General features: G+C 51.1%; 1 protein-coding gene across 1 annotated transcript; it reads right to left on the bottom strand.

Moving 5' to 3' along the window:
- Nucleotides 1-1,645: 1,645 nt before the first annotated feature.
- On the bottom strand, nucleotides 1,646-18,656 carry IL10RB (interleukin 10 receptor subunit beta). The gene is made up of 7 exons (XM_029081689.2): nucleotides 18,295-18,656; nucleotides 12,585-12,708; nucleotides 9,229-9,389; nucleotides 5,792-5,958; nucleotides 4,587-4,734; nucleotides 3,494-3,651; nucleotides 1,646-2,324 (listed from the first exon to the last, which is right to left on the bottom strand). Exons 1-7 carry the CDS (start codon nucleotides 18,332-18,334, stop codon nucleotides 2,100-2,102), a joined length of 1,023 nt encoding a protein of 340 aa, XP_028937522.1. The 5' UTR covers nucleotides 18,335-18,656; the 3' UTR covers nucleotides 1,646-2,099.
- Between the last annotated feature and the right edge of the window lie 1,805 nt (nucleotides 18,657-20,461).

Raw genomic sequence — 20,461 nt, 5'->3', positions numbered from 1 at the left:
GCTGGGATATAACGAGAGCCCGTAGCAGTAAGGTAGCCGTCTGGGTGGAGAGGAAAGGGCGGATCTTGGCGATATTGTAAAGGTGAGACCGGCAGGTCTCGGTAACGGATAGGACGTGAGGGGTGAACGAGAGAGACGAGTCAAGGATGACACCGAGATCGCGGGCCCGAGAGACGGGAAGGATGGTCGTGCCATCCAGGGTGATAGGGAAGTCTGAGAGAGGACCGGGCTTGGGAGGGAAGATGAGGAGCTCGGTCTCGCTCATGTTGAGTTTTAGGTGGCAGGCCGACATCCAGATGGAGACATCCTGGAGGCGGGAGGAGATGCGAGCCTGAAGGGAGGGAGAGAGGACAGGGGCGGAGATGTAGATCTGCGTGTCATCTGCGTAGAGATGGTAGTCAAAGCCGTGAGAGCGAATGAGTTCACCGAGGGAGTGAGTGTAAATGGAGAACAGAAGAGGGCCAAGAACTGACCCTCTTAGACATTTCAAAGGCTGGCAGACCTGAAAGGAAAGATGACCTAAATCGCAAAAATAACTGAAGAGCCAAAACTCCCATGCCTGCACATCCGGCCTGGGTTGAGAGGCAGGTGGCCCAGGTGGCTGTTGTTTTCACCTGTTGCCTCACGGCACAGGTGGTATTGGTATCACGGATATGGAGGGGGAAGGATGAAATCTCCCCGTAAATCACAATACCAGAGTGAATGGAAGAGAGTAGTTGGAAACATTTAAAGGGCAAAAGAATCAATCAAAAATCCCATTTCTTCATTCAGTCATATTTATTGAGCATTTACTGTGTGCAGAGCACTGTACTAAGCACTCGGGAGCATTCAGTATAGCAGAGTTTGTACTCACGTTGCCTGCCCACAAAGGAGCTTAAGTTTTATTAAATTATTTCTGTACCTAGGTTAATTTTGAATTAACTAGATGATCATTTCTGAACCTATCTGCATGCTCAGTCGTGTACTCTGCCATTTCATCCTGCTAGATTCGGCTACTTCCTCCCGCACCCTGGTTCTTCCTCCTGCTCCCCTTCTTTGTAAAGAAGGTTTCTCTGTTAGATCCATCCAGTCCTATTTGTTGAGTGCTTACTGTGTGCAGGACACTGTACTAAGCCCTTGGGAGAGGACAGAACAACAATAAACAGACACATTCCCTGCCCACAAGAGTTTACAGTCTAGAGGGATTGTAAGCTTCCAGAGGGAGGCAATGTGTCGTTTCTGGTGTTTGGTGCCAAGCATTTAGATCAGCCCTCTGCATGAAAGGCACTCCAAAAAAAAAACTCCACTGATTGATTAGGGGGCAATATTTGCAGGCCTCTGTGTTATTGACGGGTGCATATTCAGTAAGTAGAGTAGCAGTCTGGCCTAGCAGATAGAGTACAGGCCTGGGAGCCAGAAGGACCTGGGTTCTCATGCCAGCTCCGCCACTCGTCCGCTGTGTGTGTGACCTTAGGGAAGTCACTTCGCTTCCGTGCCTCAGTGACCTCACCTGTAAAATGGGGATTGAGACTGTGAGCTCCATGTGGGACAGGGACCGTGTCCAAACTGATTAGGATGTATCTACCCCAGTGCTCAGCTCAGTGCCTGGCATATAGTAAGTGCTTACCAAAAAAAGTGAAATAACTCAGGCGTTACAAAGGAAAGATCTTGGGTTTCCCGACGGCAGTCTTTTTCGGGCTTTTTATTAATCCATACGTTAAGGTAGAAAAATATTGATCTGCTAGCTTTAGCCAGCATACAATGACAAAAAAATAAAGCCACTAATATTTCCTTGAAACAAAAAGAACAGTTAAATACAAAAAGCAGCAAGGTTGGAATGAGGCAGGATTTCCTGGGATCATGCCATCCCCATCCTTCCCACCTGCTTCCCATTCCAGAAGATCCGCACCCTTCGCGGTGAGCGTGGGAGGGGCGAGGCTTCATCCCGAGGCGGGAGGGTCACATGGCGGACCTTTTTTTCCTACCGTTCAAGCCCGACCGTGGAACAGAGGACGCGGCCCCCTTCCTGACCGTGGTGCTCGGAACATCTAAACCAAGTCCATCCATCCGGCCCGGTCGCGGGTCCTCTCCTCGGCACGGAGTGGTGGGGGTCGGGGTTTTCAGGAGCCTTCTGCGCTCGGCTCTGTTGGGGCCGACACGGTGACCTCCGGGCCGTCGGGCCCGACCGGGGGCTTCTCCTCGGGAACTCTGTCGGCTCGGGGGCTACCGACCGAGGCGTGTTGCCTGTGGCCCTCGGACTCCACCAGGACGACGCTCAGTTTGTCACAGGGTTCCTTCTCGGAGGGCGGAGAGGAGAGAAACGGGGTGCCGTGGGAAGGGTGACACTGCGGTGAGAGGGGGAGAAATAAGCATGAAGCCTCCTCTGAGAGATGCGTTTTTGGAGGGGTCGGGTGATTCGATTTCGCCACCGCCCCTTGCTGCCCTCAGGACTGAGCTCCCAACCTCTGGTACTCCTCCCACTTCCCCTACCCGCCCCCCGTTCTCTCCCCTTCAGCCTCCTCTGCGTCAGTCTCGTTCGCCTTCTCGACGTTTCCGTCCAAGCCGTCCCTCGTGGCGCGAACAACCTTCCCAAACCTGGCGGATGTGCCCTTCCCTTCTTTTCGGCACAGCCCCTAGGCCACCTCCTCCAGGGAGCCTCCCAGATGGGTCTCTCCCGCTCATCTATCACCCTGCCCAAACTGTGACGCAGCCCTACCCCCTCAAATCACTCCCACCATCCCGGCTCCGCCAGTTGTCTGCTGGGTGACCTTGGGTAGGTCACCGCACTTCCCTGGGCCTCAGTTCCCTCGTCTGTAAAATGGGGATGAAGACCGTGAGCCCCATGTGGGACAGGGATTGGGTCCAACCTGATTAGTCTGTATTTACCCTGGCGCTTAGTCCAGAGGCTGGCACGTATTAAGCTCTTAACAAATACCATTAAATATATATATGGAATCGCTGCGTGGGCTCATGACTGTGAGCTGCCCGAGGAGTCCGTAGGCCTCCCCCCTCTCTGGCCACAGAACCGCAAGCTGCAAACGTGCAACTGGGAGTGCGGTGGATGCAGTCGCTCCATTGAAAGCATTTATTCAGCACCTTTTGGGCCGGGTGCTGTGCTAAGTGTTCGAAAGAGCACAGTGGAATCTGTAGCAAGATCACTGTCGGCAGGGATCGGGTCTACTAACTCGGTTATACTGCACCCTCCCAAGTGCTCCCACTCTCCCGCCTACTAATGGGAGTTAAATTACCCTCAAAGGGGTCTGGACAACCCACAAGTGTTTCTGTGATCTCCGACCCCAGGCTGCATAATAGTCACTGGGATTTATCGAGCGCTTAAGGTATGCAGAGCGCTGTGCTGAGCGCTGGGGAGAGAACAACATAAGAGCGGGTAGACATGTTTCCTGCCCACAAGGAACTTAGAGACGAGGGGAGAGGATGATCGGTTTCCTCGCAGTTCCAAAGCTGAACCAAGACGACATTTACCGTTATCAGAGCAGAGAAGGGCCCGCCCTACCTCTTTCAGAAGCTTCGGGAGGGAATAGCCGGGGAAGAAGACGTATCTGGCTTGGCGGTATAAGTACCAGAGCACGGAGAAGCTGCAGAGGACCACCAGGAGAACCGCTACCAGAGACGCCAGCAGCATGACGGCGATAACCCACACGGGCGTTTTGCCTGCGGGACAGAAATCAGACCCACCCCAGACCTCCGAGTCAAGTTTCCGCTCCACCTGGCTCTAGAGAGGCTGCCCACCCTCCACCTGGCACGGTCACGGGGCAGATGGGGCGCTCCCCGGCGCAGTGCGGGGTTGGGGCCCCCGGTGGGTCAGGTTGGCTGGGGCGGCGTCGAGTCGAACCAATTCAAAGGTCACCTTCCTTCCTGTCAGGGTGGCTGGGCTCAGTTTCGGCCTTGAGACCACCCCACTCCTTCCTCCTCTGTTCCCCTTCTCCCTCCCTTTCTGGTCCCGCCACCTACCCCGTTCTAGGACCGCCTCCGACCTGCAGCCTTTAACTCGGACCCACCCTCCGGGGGTCGGGGGCTGTACCGGCTGAGTCGCACAGGCCCGGTGCCCGCCCTCGAGGAGCTTACGGCATCGACCGGATCAACGGGTGAAGGGACGCCCAGGGGAAAGAGAGTCAGCAAAGTGGGAAAGTGGGATAAGGAGCTGATGTGAGAATTTTTCAGTGGGGTTGGAGAAGTGGTCCTGTCGTTTTCCCGGCTCCAAGGAGCCCACCCCAAATCTGCCCCCGAGCATTCAAGTGCTCCCAATGGGCCAGCTGAACCATGGGGGTTTAAAGTGCCCCAACTTGAGAAGGATGTTGGTTGCTGCATAACCTTGGACACGTCACTTAACTTCATGTCCCGCCATTTCCCCGTCTGTAAAATGGGAGTTCGATGCCTATTCTCCCTTCTACCTTAGACCGTGAGTCCCTTGTGGGACCGGAGCGTGTCCAACCTAAAGATCTCGTATCTACCCCATCCTTTAGGGTGGCGCTTGACACATAATGTGTTTAACAAATGCTATTACATCATTATCGCGATTGCTATTTATTAATATTGGGATCGGAAGTCGGGGCAACCCCGTCCCGGAGGGTGACCTGGCCCATTACCGTCGTCGGCCGTGGTCTCGCAGATTGGCTGGCTCCAGAGGCCCGACTTGTTCAGTGCGGGGACGAGCCCTTGGGCTTGAAGGCAGTAGGTGGTCCGAGGATCCAGATCGGGGAGCATGTCCGATTCAAACGGGGTGACCATCTCGAGCTAACGAGGAAGAGGGACGCACGGAGTCGGAGTTAGCCGCCCGCGGGGGGTGAGGGCTTAGCTTAGGTTTTAGCGCACACCCAGGTGGTTTCTGAAACTGGGGGGAGAGAGGCGGCGTGGCCTAGTCGAAAGAGCGAAGGCCCAGGTTCTGATCCCAGCCCTGCCACTTGCCTGCCGGGTGACCTCGAGCGAGTCGTTCACTGTGGGCCGGGAACGTGTCTGTTTATTGTTGTGTTGTACTCAGTGCAGTGCTCGGCACATAGTGAGCGCTCAATAAATACGACTGAATTGAATGAACGAAAGTCGTTTAACTTCTCTGGGCCTCAGTTTCCTCATCTGTAAAATGGGGTTTCGATCCCTGTTACCTCTCCCTTTTAGACTGCAAACCTCAGGAGGGACAGAGACTGTATTGAATGTGCTCATATACCTAACCCAGTGCTTAGGAAAGGGTGGGTCACACAGTAAGTGCTTGACAAATACCACAAGACTGTGGTAGATCTCAAGTCGTACTTCTCTACCGATGACAAAGCCCAGAAAGTATTTCCCCATCAGCAGAGCCACGGTGAGACTGCAGATCTCTGATTCCCAGAGCCGGGCTCTAGCCCCCCCTCAGCCCTGACTCCCACCAACCTCCCCCTACCAAGGTCCGGCCTCTTCGCAAGGTGAACAAAGACCATGTCTGCCAAGAAGGCAGACTGCCTGTACCCTTTTGCTGGAGAAGCAGTGTGGTCTGATGGATAGAGCCCGGCCCTGGGCGTCAGAAGAACCTGAGTTCTAATCCCGGCTCCATCGCTTGTCTGCGGTGTGACCCTGGGCAAGTCATTTTACTTCTCTGGGCCTCGGTTCATCTGTAAAATGGGGATTAAGACTGTGAGCCCCATGTGGGATGTGGACTGTCCAGCCTGATTACTCTGTACATATCCCAGCGCTTAGAACAGTGCCTGGCACATAGTAAGCACTTAACAAATACCATACAAAAATAAAAAAGGCTGCCCTGGGGCCCAACGTAAGACCCTCGTTTTCCCCAACTTGTGGGGGGCGAGTGTCTTGATCTTACCTTCTGGGAAGTGCCCCTTTTCCAGTAGAGCACCTTATACTCCCACGAGCCGTAATAGTCCTTCAACGTCCACGTTTCGGGTTCGTTTTCAATCTTCGGGAACGAGAAGTGGACGTGCAGGGAGCTGGACACGGGTTTCACTTGCAGGTTGGGCGGTCCGATGACAGCTTGGGGAGAGAGAACGGGGGGACGGTCACGCCCCAAAAACCCAGATCCTTCCTTCGACCCCCGGCGTCCACTCGGCACCGGACCGGAGGCCTCGCGAGTTCACGTGATCCGGGACCTGACGGAAACCGGACTACAGGCAGGTAGAAACTGTACGACAAATCTGTCCTGTGGCCCATTGCACTAGCGTGGAGAATCTCCTGAGTTACTGAGCGCCTAGGGTGTGTAGAGAGCTGTACTGGGCACCTCCTGTCTGCAGAAAGCTGTTCTGGATGCCTCCTTTGCGCAGAGCATTACATGCACAGAGAAGCAGAGTCAGAAGGTCATGGGTTCTGATACCAGCTCTGCCACGCGTCTGCTGTGTGACCTTGGGCAAGTCACTTCACTTCTCTGGGCCTCAGTGACCTCATCTGTGAAATGGAGATGCGCCACGTGGGGCAGGGATTGTGTCCAAGCTGATCTGCTTGAATCCACCCCAGGGCTTAGTTACAGTGCCTGGCACATAGTAAGTGCTTAACCAATACCATTATTATCATTATTATTATTAGAGCCCTGTAATGGATGCCTGTTGTGTGCTGAATGCTGTATTAAGCATTGAGAGCGTTCAACAGAAGGAAGACACGCAATTCCTGTCCCCAACGTGTTTACAATCTAATGAGTGGGTACAACTTCTGAACTTTCTGGTAAAGTCTGTGGGCTGCTAAAAATGTCTGTGAGACGATAAGAGGGTCGGAGAAAGAAAACCTTTAAGAGGAAAGCTTTGCCAAAGACCTGGGAAAGCTGGTGACCTTATATCTTAGAATCCATCAGAAATAGTGCCTGGCCATAGGAAGTGCTTAACAGATACCACAATAATAACCTTATTATTCCATCGAACTCTAAGGGCTGAAATGCAGTGTTATGGACGGTTTAACTCCACCTACTTTTTCAAATCTCGCACTCTCCGCACAACTGCAGGCAAGAAAAATCCATATCCGTCCATTATTTCCCATCAGTCAATCAATGATATTTTATTGAGCATCTACCATGTGCAGAACACTGTAATTAGCGCTTGAGAAAGTAAAACACAATAGAGTTGCTAGACCCAATCCCAGCCCACAGTCTGGGCTGGTCTGAAGCTTACAGTCTACACGGGGAGACGGAAGTTAAAATAAATTACAGATGGGGTGGCACGAATCCACTATCTGACCTGAATGGTTTAATGTTTTCCCGTCTATGTGGAGACAGGGGAATGGACCATATGACCTCTCAAGCCTCTTCTAACCCCAGGGTTCTATGCCCCTAGATTTCTGTTGTAGTGGAGTCTTTCAGGCTAGGGACTAATGATAATAATAATAATGTCAGTATTTGTTAAGCGCTTACTATGTGCAGAGCACTGTTCTAAGCACTGGGGAAGACACAGGGGAATCAGGTTGTCCCACGTGGGGCTCACAGTCTTAATCCCCATTTTACAGATGAGGTAACTGAGGCCCAGAGAAGTTAAGTGACTTGCCCACAATCACACAGCTGACAAGTGGCAGAGCCGGGATTCAAACCCATGACTTCTGACTCCAAAGCCCGTGCTCTTTCCACTAGGAATGCTAATTATCCTTCGGGGACTTAATGAGGGGGCGTGGGAATACATCTTGGGATGTGAGGAAAAAAGGCCACACCCTAGAGCATAAAATGGAAAATAAATGTCAGCAGGTAAATTTGGCCTGAATTTTTGAGAAGATGCTTGGGGGGGCGGGGGTGATTTAAATTAGAATTTTGGAGCTAAAGGACTGTGGAAAGATTATTTTTAAGTAAATGAAACGCAGAGAAATAAAGAACAACAACTGTCTGAAGATCTTTCTATTGTACTCAAGCGCTCAGTGCAGTGCTCTGCTTATAGTCAGTGCTCCATAAATACCACCGACCGACTGGGCTTGAAAGTCAAGAGACCTAAATGCTAATTCCGGCTCTACCACTTGCCTGCTGTGTGATCGTCGGCAAGTCACTGGGCTGCTCCGTGCCTCAGTTTCTTCAGCCATAAAATGGGGAGTCAATTGCTATCCGTTCTTCCCTCTTAGATTGTGGGCCCCATGTGGGACGGGGACTGTGTCTAATCTGACGAACTTCTACCTACCTCAGCACATAACACATTGCTTGGTACCTAGTAAGTGCTTAAGAAGCCCCACAATTATTAGTAGCCCAAAGAGAGTGGCAGGGCAGCCTGGTGGAAAGAGTTCGAGACCGACTGCCGGGAGACCTAGGATCTAGTCTCAGCTCGACCCCGGATTTGCTGTGCAATCTTGGGCAAATTCCGTAACCTCTCTGGGCCTCAGGCTCGCCCCTGTGTTGAATAGGGAAATCAGAGAGCGTTGGCATCAAAAACGAATGGGGAAGTAAAATCAACTCAGACCTTCCAGGTGGTGGGACTCTTAAATATCTCCCTTCCAAATAAAGAACTGCAGATACCGACGTAATTGAAAGTCTCACCAGAGCAACCCCATTTCTGCCAAGCATATGTGCCCTAGAAACATCTGTTCTCAAGCCCCTCGACGGCGAGCTTCTTGAGGGCAGGGATTTTGCTGATCACTCGACTCTGACTGTTCCCAAGGGCTCATCTCAGTGTGGGCTCTCAATAAAGCAGGGTGGCTGAGAAGCAGCGTGGCCTAGTACAGCACGGGCCTGGGAGTCAGAAGGACCCGGCTTCTAAGCCTCACTCTGCCACTTGTCTACTCCGTGGCCTCGGGCAAGTCACTTGACTTCTCGGGGCCTCGACGACCTCGTCTGTAAAATGGGAATTAAGACTGTGAACCCCATGTGGGACTGGGACTGTCTCCAACCTGACTTGCTTGTATCTACCCCAGCGCTTAGAACGGTGTCTGGCAAATAGTAAGCATTTAACAAATACCATTAAAAAACCCTCACAGAACACAGACCCTGTCCCACACGGGACTCACAGGCTAAGTAAGGAGTAGGACTGAATCCCCATTTTACGGATGAGGAAACTGAGGCCCAGAGTAGTGAAGTGACTTGCCCAAGCTCACACAGCAGACACGCGGCAGAGCGGGGATGAGAACCCGGGTCCTCCGGCTCCCAGGCCCGTGTTCTCTCTCCACTAAGCCACACTGTTTCACCAGTAGAGTTGGTCTGAGCACGAAAGGGCTAAAGGGGAGAGAAAGAGAAAAAAAGGAGCACAAGAGCAAGCGGCTCGGACCTCCGGCGGGCGAGGAACCCGGGGGAAGGCCCTCGGGGTGAATGGCGGCAGGCTCGTGCACGCGGGGGAGGCCGGGGAACTGCCTTACTGTCCTCCACCGGGTGGAAGGTGACGTTCACCCAGTCGGAATGGCCTCCCTCCGTCTCCATCCAAATCCGCAAGGTGTGGTCGCCGTACTTGGCCAGATGCGAGAAGTCACACTGCCTGAGCACGATGTTCTTGCACACGTCTTCAAAGACTCCCGTGTAGCTGCAAGGGGAAACCAAAAGACAACCCTCTAGCCGGGCTCTCCGGACGGCGTTCAGCCGTATTTATCGAGCGCTTAATATGTGCAGACACACTGGACTGTGCGCTTGGCAAAGTACAATATAACGAAAACAGGCACATTCCCTGCCCGCAACAGGCTTATCTATCGGGTCTAACGGCTGACTGGCCCTCGTCCGCCGATATCTGTCAGGCAGGAACTGGCATTTACTGAGCGCTTCCTGGGTGCAGAGCGCTGTGCTAAGCACTTGGGAGAGTATAATGAGTCAGAAGGCATGATCCGTGCCCTCAAGGAGCTTACGGTGTGATTACTACACTGGAAGTTCCTTGTGGTCAGGGAACGTGTCTCTGATTTCTGTTTGAACTTTTCCAAGGGTTCCGGTAGAGTGAGCTGCATTGCTCTTACTCCTTGTTTCCCTTTTGCTCCTTTTCGGTTCTTTTCAGCCCTTGATAGCGGCATCTTTGGGGCTGGAAGGTGGGGGGTGGTGTAGCCCCATTATTATTAGCAGTATCGTTTAAGAGTTTGGTGAGTGGAGGAGGTTAGAGTGAAACATTAAAATGAGGCATTCGGATTGTCTGTGGATTTCAAATATCTCCACTAGACCTTTTCCCCAACACCGCACATCCCAGAGCAGCGTGGCTCAGTGGAAAGAGCCCGGGCTTGGGAGTCAGAGGTCATGGGTTCTAATCCCGGCTCCGCCGCTTGTCAGCTGGGTGACTTTGGACAAGTCACTTAACTTGTCTGTGCCTCAGTTCCCTCATCTGTAAAATGAGGATTAAAACTGTGAGCCCCACGTGTGACAACCTGATCACCTTGTATCCCCTCAGCGCTTAGAACAGTGCTTTGCACATAGTAAGTGCTTAACAAATACCACTTAACTTCTCTGTGCCTCAGTTCCCTCATCTGTAAAATGGGGAGTAAGACTGTGAGCCCCACGTGGGACAAGCTGATCACCTTGTATCCTCCCCCAGCGCTTAGAACAGTGCTTGGCATTGAGTAAGCGCTTAACAAATACCAATATTATTATTATTCAAAGTTAACAGGTACTGGTAATAATGGAATTTCTCTCCTACCTAGACTTTGAGTCCCATGTGGGACACAGGACCACGTCCAACCTGATAACCTTGGGTCTACCCCAGGGCTTAGAACAGCACTTGGCACATACGTCCAGTGTGACTTCTCCGACCCTGAACCTTGCAGGCACCCTCCTTCCTGGAGCCTACAACTCCCTCCCCGCCTCAAATCCACCTAACCCGAGTGAGAAGCAGCGGGATCTAACGGCAGGAGCCCAGGGCCAGGAGGCAGAGGAACTGAATGCCCATCCCAGCTCTGCCACTTGCCTGCTGAGTGACCTTGGGCAAGTCTTATAATCTTTTTGTGCCTCAGTTTCTTCATCTGTATAAACTGCATTCAATAACTGTTCTTCTTTCACTTAGACTATGAGCCCCAAATGGAACAGGGACTGTGTCTGACCTGATGATCTTATATCCACCTTAGCTCTTAGTATAGCACTTGTCCCCTCGGGGACAGAGAACGTGTCTACCAATTCTGTTACGTCAGACTCTCCCAAGCGCTCAGTACCGTGCTGGACATTCAGTGAGCGCTCGGTCAATCCGACTGATTGATCCTGCGGAAGTGCTCACAGGGGATTACCGCCCCCGGGACCGGCCACCTCAGCTGCTGCCATCTGGGGAGCTTCTCTGCTCAAACTCTTAGACGGGCCCTCATCCCCGCCACCCTGAGGGTGAAGTCACCGTGAGTCAGAGCCGAGCCCAAGAGGGATTTGTAGGAAATATCTCCCAAGGGGCCAGTGGGGGCCTGCCACGTTTGGATAGCACCCAGACCTTTTGTTCACAGTGGAGCAACAAGGGAAGAAAGAATCCCACAGTTTCCTGATTTGGGGAATTCCCCCCTGGACAATTCACAAACCTCTTGGCAATTACGGGGCAATATGAGTCATTCAAAAAAAAACAAAACCCCAAAAAATAGCTGAGCAATAAGATTCCTGTCTGAAATCTCAGCCCGGTTGGGTGTTTCAAAAGGCAGCTTTCATGGTCGCCCCCACGAAAGTCAAGGCTAGGGGAATCTGGTCTTGCCTTGTGAAAAGTGAACTGAAAGCGCTCTGCTGTTTTCTGGCAAACTCTGGCAAGTTGACGCAGGAACAGATGAGATTTCTAAAGGACGTGCGTTTTCCACAGAAATTTCACATTAATGGGCTCAGAGATTTCAGTTCTTTATTAAAGGGTTTTTCCAGGTTAACACAAAAACTTTCCACTAAAAATGAATTTAGGAGCCAACTGTGTCCTATTAAGGAATTAATAAATTATCTTCACTTGGCCCCCGGGACTTACCCTTTTACCGATGAGAATGTTTAAGCTCAGAGACTTGTGTAGACTCCCAAGTGCTCTGTACAGAGCTCTTCACACAGTGCTCAATAAATACCGCCGATTGATTGAGCCACACAAAAAGCTGGTGGCTGAGTGAAGCCTAGGATATCCATCACCATCCCCCTCTAGAGTGTGAGCTCGTTGTGGGCAAGAATGTATCAGATCATTTCAGTGCTTGGCACATAGTAAGCGCTTAACAAATACCATCATTATTATTATCGTTATATTGTTTTCTCCCAAGCACTTAATACAGTGCTTTGCACACAGTAAGCGCTCAATAAATACTGAATGAATGAATGACATCATCATCATCGGGATGCAAAACGCTGAGGTAAATAGAAGATAATAGGGTTTGATAAAGTCCCCGAACCCCACTGTGAACATGGAGTTTAAAGTCTAGAGGGAAAGGAGAATAGGTATTTTATCCCCACTCTAGAGGTAAAGAAACTGAGGTATTGAGGAGTTAAGTGACTTGCCCAGGTCCACACGGCAGGCAAGTGGCAGAGCAGGGATTAGAACCCAGGTCCTCTGACTTTCAGGCCCGTGTTCTTTCCACTAGGCCACGATGCGTCTGTACCCCAAACAGTGCTACGCACGCTCCCCCAGAATATACTGCTTCCAGAAAGACTGAGGCTCATTCCTTCCTTTACTCAAGAGCGTGTTGAGGAGTGAGGGTGCAGATTGGAAAAGCAGGCTGGAAGATTGGAAGGGGGCAAATTTCCGGGGAGCTGGGGGCCTTCAGCTGGAAGTTAAAAGGGGAGAAAAAGGCAGACAGACCGGATCTTCCCGTACCTCATCGATTGAGCTGTGAAGGTCACATTTTCATAGGGTAAAGGGGCCAACTCCCACTCTAAGATGTTCTTCAAATTCACCGAATTCATCCTGACATTTTCGGGCTTTGGCACTGCTCCCAGCACTGGAAAGACAAGAGAAAAGATTTCATGAACGTTCTTCAGCCAGGGCAATATGTAATAGTAGAACAATGTTTTGGTGTTTTTAGTGTGTGTGTGTACGCTCATGGGCAGGGAATGTGTCTGTTATATTGTTTTTGCTCTCCCGAGCACATAGTATAGTGTCCTGCACTCAGTAAGCACTCAAAAAATACAGTGATTGATTAGTATGTGTGCAGAGTTACATAAACGCACTACTATATATATGAAATCACGGAATTTTTTTGAGTATCTACTGAACAACATGCACTGTACTAAGCCCTGGGGAGAATATGACAGGAGCAGAATAATAATAATAATGGTATTTGTTGAGCGCTTACTATGTGCCAGGCACTGTAGTAAACGCTGGAGTGGATACAAGCAAATGGGGCTCCCTGCTTATGAGGAGCTTCCAGTCTAATGGGGGGAGACACGTGCACACAGAATATTTTCAAATAGCCACTGCAGGGAAAACCGTGACCAAATAGTGAGTTGAATAACTACTCCCGGGTGAAATGTCAAAATAAATAATTGAATGTAAAACGGAATGTGTAGTATGCATAAGTGCCGCAGATTGGTATGAATAAATATTGAGGTGGATGTCGGATTTGAGACGAGCCAGGGAAGGCTTCCTGGAGGAGGTGAGGTTTTAGGAGGGCGGGTGGATTTGCCGCTGGCAGTGAGAGGCCGGGGGAGGAGGAAGGGCGTTGCAGGCTGGGAGAATAGCCTAAGCCAGGGGTCGAAGGGGGACGAGATGGAAGCAATCAATCGATCACATTTAATGAGCGCTTTACTGTATGAGGGGCATCTACTAAGCTCTCGGGAGAGTTCAACATAGTATAATAGACACAATCCTTGCCTTCAACAAGCTTACAGCCTAGAAGAAGAGCACAATGGTAATATCAGCAATGATGACATATTCGTAATGTGTAATAACGGTATTTGTTAACTGTTTACTATGTGCCAAGCACTCTTGTAAGTACTGGGGTAGATACAAGGTGATCAGGTTGTCCCACATGGGGCTCACAGTCTTAATCCCCATTTTCCAGATGAGGGAACCGAGGCACAGAGAAGTGAAGTGACTTGCCCAAAGTCACACAGCTGACAAGTGGCGGAGCCGGGATCAGAACCCTCCACCTCTGACTCCGAAGCCCGGGCTCTTTCCACTAAGCCACTAAGCTCATCTATAAAGTGGGGATTAAGACTGTGAACCCCTTGTGGGATGGGGGACTGAGTCCAACTCGATTAGCCTGTATCTGCCCCAGCGCTTAGAATGGTGTCTGACACATAGTAAGCGCTTAACAAATACCACGATTATGATTATTATTATTATTAGGGGAGCATATGGAAGTAAAAGACGCAATGCCTGTCTTCAAAGAGCTAGAGTGGGAAAATAGACACGAATTGTCTATTATTTTCTATTGTCTATTATTAGACAATAATTAGACAATCAGACAATAGAAAATAACAGACACGAATAAAGGAATAGACAGATGAATACCCGGTTATCGAGGTGGCTACTTGTTTTGTTTGGTTTTCGATCTCCCCTTTCTAGACTGTGAGCCCGTTGTGGGGTAGGGATGGTCTCTATCTGTTGCCGAATTGTACTTTCCAAGGGCTCAGTACAGTGCTCTGCACACAGTAAGCGCTCAATGAATACAACTGACTTAATGAATGTCATTTCAGGGAAGGGAATGCTTCTTGGAGGAGGGGCTGGGGCAGGAGCTGGAGCAGGAGAGGGAAGTAGTTTGGCAAAGCTGTCGAGGGGGTGTCCAGAAGTGGGGGGAATGTCTTAGCAGTGGGTTGGAGGTTGGGGGGAGTTGGGAGCGAGATGGGAGGTCTCAAGGAGAGGGCACAAGTTGGGGAGAAGCTGGAGAAGAGAGAGCAATAAGACATATTACCGCCGGCCAATTCCTTCCATCTCACCCTTGCCCCCAAGGGTCACGGCAAATACAGGAAACAAAGCCAGTGTATCCTCAAGATTCCTCTCTCCCCGTTCGATGCTTACGCTCTTAAAAGGCGATTTCTCTAAGCTGTGTTTCCTGAAGAGGCTGCTTTTCCCAAGAAAGCCCCCCAAGGGTCGGATTGGTGGGATGGGGCTTTTTTTTGTCTGCTGTGTGACCTCGGGCAAGACACTAACTTCTCTGTGCCTCAATTCCCTCATCTGTAAAATGAGGATTAAGACTGTGAGCCCCACTTGGGGCAAACCGTTTATCTTACATCTACTCCAGCACTTGGGACAGTGCTTGGTACTTAGGAAGAGCTTAACAAATACTATTATTATTATTTCAGGTCTCCCCTGGTGAACCTGGGCTAGGGGTGGAGGAAGAGAAGGAGGAGGACTATACGGTCCTAATAATAATAATGATGATAATGGTATTTGCTAAACCCTTACTATACGCCAGGTACTGAACTAAGCGCTAGGGTAGAGTCAAACCAATCGGGTCAGACACATTCCCTGTCCCAGGTGGGGCTCCAAATCTCAAAACCCATTTTGCAGATGAGGTAACTGAGGCTCAGAGAAGTGAAGCGACTTGCCCACGGCCAGACAGCAGACGAGTGGCGGAGGGAGGATTCCCAGGCCTGTGCTCCTCCCACTACGCCATGCTGCTCTCAAACACGACAGCTGTGGTGCAACTACAAATGCCGGCAGCCCTTGGGGACAACTACCAAAGGGACAACTTCCCGACTCAAAAGTCAGCAGTGGGTCCCCAAACTCCCTGGATCGAGCTCGGGCCCCAGCTTTTTGACCGGGGCAGAGCTCCGGTTCTCAAGACAAATGAGCCAAAAGAGTAATAATAATGTTGGTATTTGTTAAGCGCTTACTACGTGCAGAGCACTGTTCTAAGCGCTGGAGTAGATACAGGGTAATCAGATTGTCCCATGTGAGGCTCACAGTTAATCCCCATTTTACAGATGAGGTAACTGAGGCACAGAGAAGCTAAGTGACTCGCCCACAGTCACACAGCTGACAAGTGGCAGAGCCGGGAGTCGAACCCATGACCTCTGACCCCGAAGCCCAGGCTCTTTCCACTGAAATAAACGACACATCTAAGGTGATCGGACAATCAGCGTACCGGCCAGGCTCTGCATGGCTACGCTGAGCTTGACGAGTCTCAATTTCATTTTCCTGCAAAAGGGGATATGATCTTCGGTCTCCCTTTTTCTAAGAAGCAGCGTGGCTCAGTGGAAAGAGCACGGGCTTTGGAGTCAGAGGTCATGAGTTCGAATCCCAGCTCTGCCACTTGTCAGCTGTGTGACTGTGGGCAAGTCACTTAACTTCTCTGTGCCTCAGTTACCTCATCTGTAAAATGGGGATTAAGACTGTGAGCCCCACGTGGGACATCCTGATTCCCCTGTGTCTACCCCAGCGCTTAGAACAGTGCTCGGCACATAGTAAGCGCTTAACAAATATCAACATTATTAAGATCAAGTGCCCCAAGTGGGACAGGGCCTAGATGTGATCGGATCACCTCCTATCGACCTCACTGCTTGGTCCGTAAAAAGCTCTGCGTAAATACTGTAAAGAGAAGAAAAAATAGCACACCTGGAGGAGACTTCAAGAGGTCATCGAATGCCACCCCTTGCCACCGGCAAAATAACGACAGCCCTCCAGTATTTAATGGGGAGGGAGAGGCCCGTTGTTAAAGCGCTTAGTACAGTGCTCTGCACGCAGTAAAGGCTTCATAAATACGATTGTATGAACTAAAGGCCTTGGGCTCCTGAGGGCTCCAGAGTGAGCCAGAAAACTGAGATTTGATCCGTCCGAGGCCAAGACGATTCCCGATGCCCGGAAGCCAGCCCACTCCCAACCGGCCCGACTCCCTTTGCGTGGGCTAGGCAGCTGAGACCTGTGGCCTCAGTAGCCTACGAGAAAACTATGGCTATGGCGACGGCCGCCTCTGACTAGAAATCTTTGAAGTACGGATTCTTCGAGCCCACCGGAACCCGATTACATTAGGTTCACAATTAAGATGGTGAGGCCCTCTCCCCGGGGACGGAGACCGAGTCGAATTCCCACAGTCGATCGATCAATCGTACTTATTGAGCACCAACCGGGTGCAGAGGACTGTACTGTGCGCTTGGGAGAGGACAATAGAACGGAATTAGCAGACGCGTTCCCTGCCCCTAACAGTGCCTCAGCGCTTAGTACAGTGCCCGGCACATAGTAAGTGCTTAACAGATGGTGTAATTATTATTACGGCGAGAGATTACGGCCCAGAGGGGGAGACAGACGTTAATATGAATACATACGCAGATTCGCTCCCGGAATTTAGTACAGCCTCCTAGCGCTTCATAAATACTATAACTATTACTATTGCTTGGTGGCCACCTGCACTGAAGCTTAGAGGGGGTGGGTGGTGGGGTACTAAAGCGTATAGACTCGGAGTACAGCGAGGACCCTAATTTTGGGGAGGCCTATCTTTGGGAACATAGTGCCGTGGATGGAGCACGGGCCTGGGAGTCAGAAGGTCATGGGTTCTAATCCCACCTGCGCCACTTGCCTGCTGTGCGACCTTGGGTAAGTCACACTTCTCTGTGCCTCGGTTACCTCATCTGTAAAATGGGGATTGAGACTTTGAGCCCCACATGGGACAGGGACTATGTCCATCCCGATTTGCTTATAAAAAATACCATTATTATTATCTACCCCAGTGCTTAGTACAGTGCCTGGCACATAGTAAGTGCTTAACAAATACCAGAAGTATTATTATTATTTCTCAGTAGATCAGGGACTCAAAGTTGGGAGCTGGGGGGAGGAGTGACAGACTTTTACCTAACAGTGCTTAGTACAGTGCCTGGCACATAGTAAGCACTTAAGGAATAGCAGAATTATTATTATCGTTTCTCAGTGGGCTAGGGACTCGGGGTCTCTTCCCAAACATTACCCTATTTATTTTGTTAATGAAATGTACATCGCCTTGATTCTATTTAGTTGCCATTGTTTTTACGAGATGTTCTTCCCCTTGACTCTATTTATTGCCATTGTTCTGGTCTGTCCGTCTCTCCCGATTAGACCGTAAGCCCATCAGACGGCAGGCACCGTCTCTATCTGTTGCCGACTTGTTCATTCCAAGCGCTTAGTACAGTGCTCTGCACATAGTAAGCGCTCAATAAATACTATTGAATGAATGAATGAAAGGAGTGACAGTTTTTGACCTAATAGCGCTCAGTACAGTGCCTGGTACATAGTAAACACTTAAGAAATAGCAGATTATTATGATCATTTCTCAGTGGGCTAGGGACCCTGTCCAAGGTTGGGGACAGGGGAGGAGTGCCAGATTTTGACCTAATAGCGCTTAGTACAGTTCCTGGTACATAATAAGCACTTAAAAAATACCAGGATAATACTAATTATTCTTCCACACACACCCGGTCCCCATCCGAAAACGTCCCCAGGGCTCCCCCAAGTCCCAAGACCCCGAATTGTCCATTCCGAGGGCTCAGTCCAGTGCTGCGCGCATAGTTAAGCGCTCAGTCGATATGAATGAATGAAAAGGAAAGGTGGGGACAGTGGGGCGGGCGACCCCGAGTCCTGGGGGAGGAAAATGGTGTGTGTGGGGGGGTCTCACCTGCCAGAAGGAGGCCGCCGGCCAGCAAGCTCCGCTCCATGGCCCCGGGGCAACCCGGCCCGACCCCCCGCCCGGCTTCCAGGAATCGACGCGCCCGCCCCTTCGTCGGTCGGACTTCCCCTGTCCTTCTCCTCTTCTTCCTCCAAAGCAATGGGGCGGGGGGCTTCCCCTTCCCCACCCCGCTCGGAGTGACCTGCAGGGCGAGACCGGTCCTCGGAGGGCGAGCCGCACGGCTTCGAGGTCCCGGGAAGCGACGGTGCGATGATTCGAACCCGGGACCCGCTCCCCGAGTCGGAGGTCCCGGGCTGAGAGGCTCGGAGGGGGTCGAGGTCCAGCCGGGGCGAATCCCTGACCTCCGACAGCTCACCGCCCAGACCGGGGGGCGGGCTCTGAAAAGTCATCGCAGCTACGAGGAAGTAGGGAAATTCACGGCCTGGCCAGAAGGGCTGGGTGTCGGAGGATGCCAACTGTCTCTAATAATAGTAATGATGGCGTTTCTCAAGCGCTTACTATGGGCCCGGCACTGTTTTGAACGCTGGGATGGAGAGCAGGTCAGCTGGGGGTCCCACGTGGGGCTCACGGCCTTAATCCCCATCGTACACACGAGGAAACAGGGCACAAGGAAGTGACTTAGCCCCAAGTCACCCAGGGGACGAGTGGCGGAGGGGGGATTAGAACCCACGACCTCTGACTCCCAAGCCCGGGCGCCTCCCACAGAGCCACAGCGCTTCGAATAATAACGATGGGGTTGGTCAAGTGCCTACTCTGCGAGCCCGTCGTTGGGCGGGGATGGGCTCTATCTGTTGCCGAGTCGTCCATTCCAAGCGCTCCGCACATAGTAAGCGCTCAGTAACTACGATCGAATGAATGAGTGAATTTCAGAAGGATTTCGAAGTTGGTCCGATGCCTGTGAAAGGGGAGTTGCAGGCAGGAGGGCGGGCGGAGGCAGGAGGGATGACGATGAGACGGGGTGAGTAATAATAATAGTAAGAATAATAACAGTAATTATGGGATTTGTAAAGTGCTTATTGTGTGACAAGCACTGTTCTAAACCCTGGGGTGGTAGACACAGGCCCTGTCCCACGTGGGGCTCACGGTCTGAGCAGGAGGAAGGAGGATTTACTACTCGAGAAGTAGCGTGGCGTAGTGGAGAGAGCACCGGCCTGGGGATCAGAAGCACCCAGGTTTTAATCCTGGCTTCACCATTGTCTGCTATGTGACCTTGGGCAAGTCACTTCCCTTCTGTGGGCCTCAGTTCCCTCGTCTAGAAAATGGGCGATTGAGACCGTGAGCCCCATGTGGGACGGAGACTGTCCGATCTCATTTACTCGTATCTGCCCCGGCACTTAGTACGGTGCCTGGGACTTAGTAAGTGCTAAGCAGACACCACAATAATAATTATTATTATTCATTTGTTCAGTCATATTTATTGAGCGCTTTAAGCACTTGGATAATTCAAATAGAGACAATCCCTACCCAACAACGGGCTCACACTCTAGAAACTACTACTGATAAAAATAATCCCCATTTTACAGATAGGATGGGGAACACACGGAGGAAGTGCAGTGACTTACCCAAGGTCACACAGAAGACGTGTGGCAGAGGAGGATTGGAAGCCAGGTCCTCTCACTCCCAGGCCTGGCCTCCTTCCCCTAGGCCAGGCTGTGTGAGCTGGGGTGTGGTGGGAGAAGAGAGTGTGGGCCCAGTAATGAAGAGGTCCCAACTCAGAAGGAGGCTGAAGCGAGGCCTTCCCTCATTCATTTCTCTTCTCCTCTACTTTTATTTTCCCAACTACAATCCCGACCCTCTGTGCGATCACAGACTTTGTACTTGCAGTTGCAGGTAGCACATTTTACGTACCTGCCGATTCCTGAAGCGTTCTTTCTTCTGCACACCCCACCCCTCTTCCCTTCATTCTCCTCGATTTGACTGTCTGCTTAGACCGTAAGCTCTTCGAGAGCTCGGGTTCGTGTCTGCTAATTCTTTCGTATGCTTCCAAGTGTCTCCGCACCCGGGAGACACTCAAATTCTATTGATTGATTGACTGACTGATCGAAGTAGAGGGAATCATCAGGCAGGAATGACCGTGGGGACTGAGGCCCCTTGTCAATCGATTTTTTTTTAATGGTATTTGTTAAGCGCTTACTATGTGTCTAGCACTGTGCAT

The sequence above is a fragment of the Ornithorhynchus anatinus genome, chromosome 17, assembly GCF_004115215.2.
Source record: "Ornithorhynchus anatinus isolate Pmale09 chromosome 17, mOrnAna1.pri.v4, whole genome shotgun sequence".
Taxonomy (NCBI): domain Eukaryota; kingdom Metazoa; phylum Chordata; class Mammalia; order Monotremata; family Ornithorhynchidae; genus Ornithorhynchus; species Ornithorhynchus anatinus.
The sequence above is the reverse complement of the archived record's forward strand: the minus strand, read 5'-3'. Positions and strand labels throughout refer to the sequence as shown.

Coding starts and splice junctions, on each gene's coding strand:
- IL10RB (XM_029081689.2), bottom strand. CDS start 18,334: ATGGAGCGGAGCTTGCTGGCCGGCGGCCTCCTTCTGGCAG. Junction 9,390..12,584: donor TTCACAGCTCAATCGATGAG/GTACGGGAAGAT, acceptor TTCCCCTTGCAG/CTACACGGGAGTCTTTGAAG. Junction 3,652..4,586: donor CGAGACCACGGCCGACGACG/GTAATGGGCCAG, acceptor TCTGTCCCGCAG/GCAAAACGCCCGTGTGGGTT.